The 3,803-nt window shown below is 42.4% G+C and overlaps 1 protein-coding gene across 1 annotated transcript in view; it reads left to right on the top strand.

The window, feature by feature from the left end:
* Nucleotides 1-2,547: 2,547 nt before the first annotated feature.
* Nucleotides 2,548-3,803, top strand: part of LOC101851028 (uncharacterized transporter slc-17.2) — a gene marked incomplete at both ends in the record, with an annotated part of 34,666 nt that continues 33,410 nt past the window's right edge. The window contains 1 exon segment of the mRNA XM_013080716.1: nt 2,548-3,149. Within this exon segment, the coding sequence (XP_012936170.1) occupies nt 2,548-3,149 (602 nt within the window).

Below are 3,803 nucleotides of genomic sequence, written 5' to 3'. Positions count from 1 at the left end.
CAACAACCCAACAACACCCCAACAACAACCCAACAACACCCCAACAACAACCCAACAACACCCCAACAACAACCCAACAACACCCCAACAAAACAACGGTAAAATGATACTGGTTTTCCACCCCATATCAACACTATCATCTTATCGTAAGAGGCCTGACCTCCGAGTTTAACATCCATCTCCAAAAGGGCCAAGCCAAATTGGAAATTTGTGCAAAGTGCCTCTCCCAAGGACATAACGTCGGACCGAGCTGAGGCTAGAATCTCCGAACACATAATCTCACGATTACGAGTTTGGTAGCTTATCTTCTGGGCTACCAACGTTACATGTTATCTCGTGCATTGTATCTGGAGCACTGATGTTGGCTGTTTTGTATCTTGTACATTGTATCTGGAGCACTCATGTTTGCTGTTTTTTATCTTGTACATTGTATCAAGTGGACAAAATGTTTGTTTGTTTATCCTGCCTCTCAAATAGATAGCACAACAGGGCCCAGCTTTTGCTTCGTATGAACTCGACTTGGCCTAGATAAAAATTTGGAGAAATAAAATAGAGCTACTAGATGTAGATATCTTGCTTGTTGTATAGAAGACATTTGTGGAGAAAAGGTAGAGGAAACCCTGCTCAAACGCCACCTATGCATAAGACAATCACCTGTACAAACGGCCATTTTTCACCCCCCCCCCCATCCCTTTAGTTTTAGTTTAAGTAGGAGTTTTACGGCACTTGCAACACAATAAGGTCATTTACGTGCCGAAGATTAGAGGTGTTACAAGAGAGTAACAAACACAAAGAAGGAGGGGGGGGGGTAGAGACGATATATTTTTTTATAGGAAAGAAAGAGCAAAACCACACCAGAGTACCCGTCAACCACCCTCACCCCTCCTCCCTCCCTGTTTATTTTTAAACAGTATAATGACTCTGTGTTAGACGGTAACCAAAAAGTGCCAGAGAACGATAAAACAAGAAGGAGCCAGGATATCTTCGAATGACTACTCACAAAATTAATAGTGTTACACAAGCTGTTTTCTTGATAACAACGTTCAGTTTTTTGGCTCTCCTATAAAACTGTAACAACTGCAAATACCGTATTTTTTAAAATGACGAGTCAATGTTTTGATGTACTACTCCCGTAGATTTGACATCCGTGGTGTCACCTTTGACAGATGACAACATATCTCCTCCGCCCCCTCTCTTTTTTTTGTAAGTGTCATATGAGCGCGCGGGACACAGAACATTTTTAAAGTTTTGTCAGGAATTTATTTTGAACTAGCTGGGCCCCCTTTTGATGAAAGGAAAGATTTGTGCAATAACATCAACTGAAAGTCATTGGCCTACTTTATTTACACTCTACTGGAATGGAGCAATACATCTTGAGAGAAAAGTGACACACGTGTTTCCATGTTGCTAAACACGTAATGTATAGATTGATTCTCTCTTCCGCTTTCGTGGTTGTACACTCCAGAATTTCAAAGGTGTGGCATCAATGTGTCCGGCCAGTGAACGGACACCTCTCTTGCTTACTATGGCGTCAAGGAAGACGGATTTTCCCTAGATTAGAACTACGTGAGGACGAAACAAAGCATTTTGGAAAAATCGGGGAAAGCAGTTTGTGTGGATTTTTTAAAGTTAGGTCCTAGCCACATGGATGCTGCCGACGCCTGCAACGTTTCAAAGGCGTGGGTTAGCTACTAAGAGAGGAGTTTGTGCACAAAGCCTCCCATGTCCTTTTTTTATATATATAGCCATAGATTTTACCCGGGTGGCGGCCGAAGCAACATCTCAGTCTCAGTTCTCTACTTTCCTTCCTCAGTGTGTCCCGCAGCTCCGTTCTCGGATGCTCTGCTCCCATCTCTTCTTCTGTCTGTCGCTCCGTCGCCCTCCCTTCAGAGTGCCTCGTAAAACAGTTTCAGCAAGACTGAGGAACGGGTGACATTGTCAGAGACATTGCCATAGCATTTCAGATCATAGTGTTGACAGGGGCGTTAACTCTATACCACGGGGGCTCTCGTGGCTTAGAGGTTAAGGTGTTCGCCTCTCATTCAAAAGTCTCGGGTTCGAATCCGGGTAGCGATGTAATAGTTCTTTTCTAAAACTGTCTCCTTTCCTGCTCTATAGCAATGTTCTGTCGTCTCCTTTCGTCTTCATTTTCTGCCCCCCACCCCCTCACCTCCTTTGCCCCTTTCTCTGGGCTTCTGACTCTTTCTGCAGCCTTTCTACTGCTTCTCTTTGGCTTTTACTTACTGCTGTCTTTCAGCCACACACCTGATCTTACGGTAGGTAAGATCTACACCTAGTCTTCTCGGACAAGGGCGAAACATCTTGCAGGTCCCACGAAAAGGTTGCACGTGTCTAAGACCCCTTGGTGATTCAAAATCGATAAGAGTACGCCCAGATGCAGTTGAGTGCGCCTTAAAACACTTACCAAAAAACAACAACAACAACAACAAACAAACAAACAAAAAACCCAACCCAAACTCCCCCCCCCCAAAAAAAAAACACACAAAACAAACCCTATACCTTTTCACTTTTCCAACCAAACAACAGGTCCCCCCAGGTGGAGATCACAGCGCTACATCCTGGCCTACTTCCTCCTCGGAGGCATGATGAACATCTTCTTCCAGAGAACCAACTTCAGCATCGCCATCATCTGCATGGTGAACCACACGGCCGTGGCGCAACTAGGGAGAGGAAGACTACACCACAACAACAACAACACATCGCTTCACGAACTCACAGGCTCACCAAATAACGCGTCCAACAACACGTCCAGAGCTCATTTACTTAATCTCTTCCATAACCAAGCGGGATTTGGAGCTCTGAACAACAACAGCAGTTCAGTTTCGTCTTCGACGAAGAATTCTTCATTTCTAGATTATTCACTTTCTTCTTCAAATGTGACTACATTTCTGAGTAGTGGTGGTGGTAGTGGTGGTGATGGTGATGGTGATCGGAGTATACGTGGTGGGGGATTTCCCTATATGATGAGGAATGTCAGTGGAGATATACTTCGTGGTGTGACGACATGGAAATATAACAAAGACGATTCGGGTGAGAGGGTAGATTCTGGGAGCGGAGGTGGTGGTGGAAGTGGAGGCGGAGAGGATACCTGTGCTAGCCGTGGGGCAGGTGGAGGAGAGGAGAAAGAGGTGAGTATGACTGTGTATTTCTTTCTTTCTTTCTTTCTCTTTTTCTTTCTTTCTTTCTTTCTTTCTTTCTTTCTTTCTTTCTTTCTTTCTTTTACCAATATTAGAGGTTAAATTAATATATTATTTTAAAATTTCAATTTTATTGATCCCAGAAGGGCAATCTAGTTTACAATGACAAACATACATACCTACACAACTACATGATTATAGATACATACATACACAAAGGTATGATTATAAATACACACATACACAAATACATGATTATAAAAAGATACATACACACATACATGATTATAATAAATGTATACGTACATACATGATTATAATAAATGTATACATACGTAAATACATGAATACATACATACATAGATATAATATGATAATAATAAATACATACCAACATAAATACATACATACACATAATTTATATACATACATAAATTCACAAAATTACACCAATACAGAACAATTTCACACGTCATTGCTGGTCACCACTGCGCAGCGCCCTGTTTGTTGAGCTGGGGTTGTCGTGTCTTGCTCAAGGACACACCCCAGTGACCACCCATCTGATTCCTGTGTAAATGGTCTGTTTGTGAGTAGAAGCATGAATCGTAATGTTTTTGTGTGTATAATATGTGTATGGAAGGTGGG

This window comes from Aplysia californica, unplaced genomic scaffold, assembly GCF_000002075.1.
Source record: "Aplysia californica isolate F4 #8 unplaced genomic scaffold, AplCal3.0 scaffold00096, whole genome shotgun sequence".
Lineage (NCBI taxonomy): Eukaryota > Metazoa > Mollusca > Gastropoda > Aplysiida > Aplysiidae > Aplysia > Aplysia californica.
Note: the sequence above shows the minus strand (reverse complement) of the source record. Positions and strands in the feature narration are given on the sequence as shown.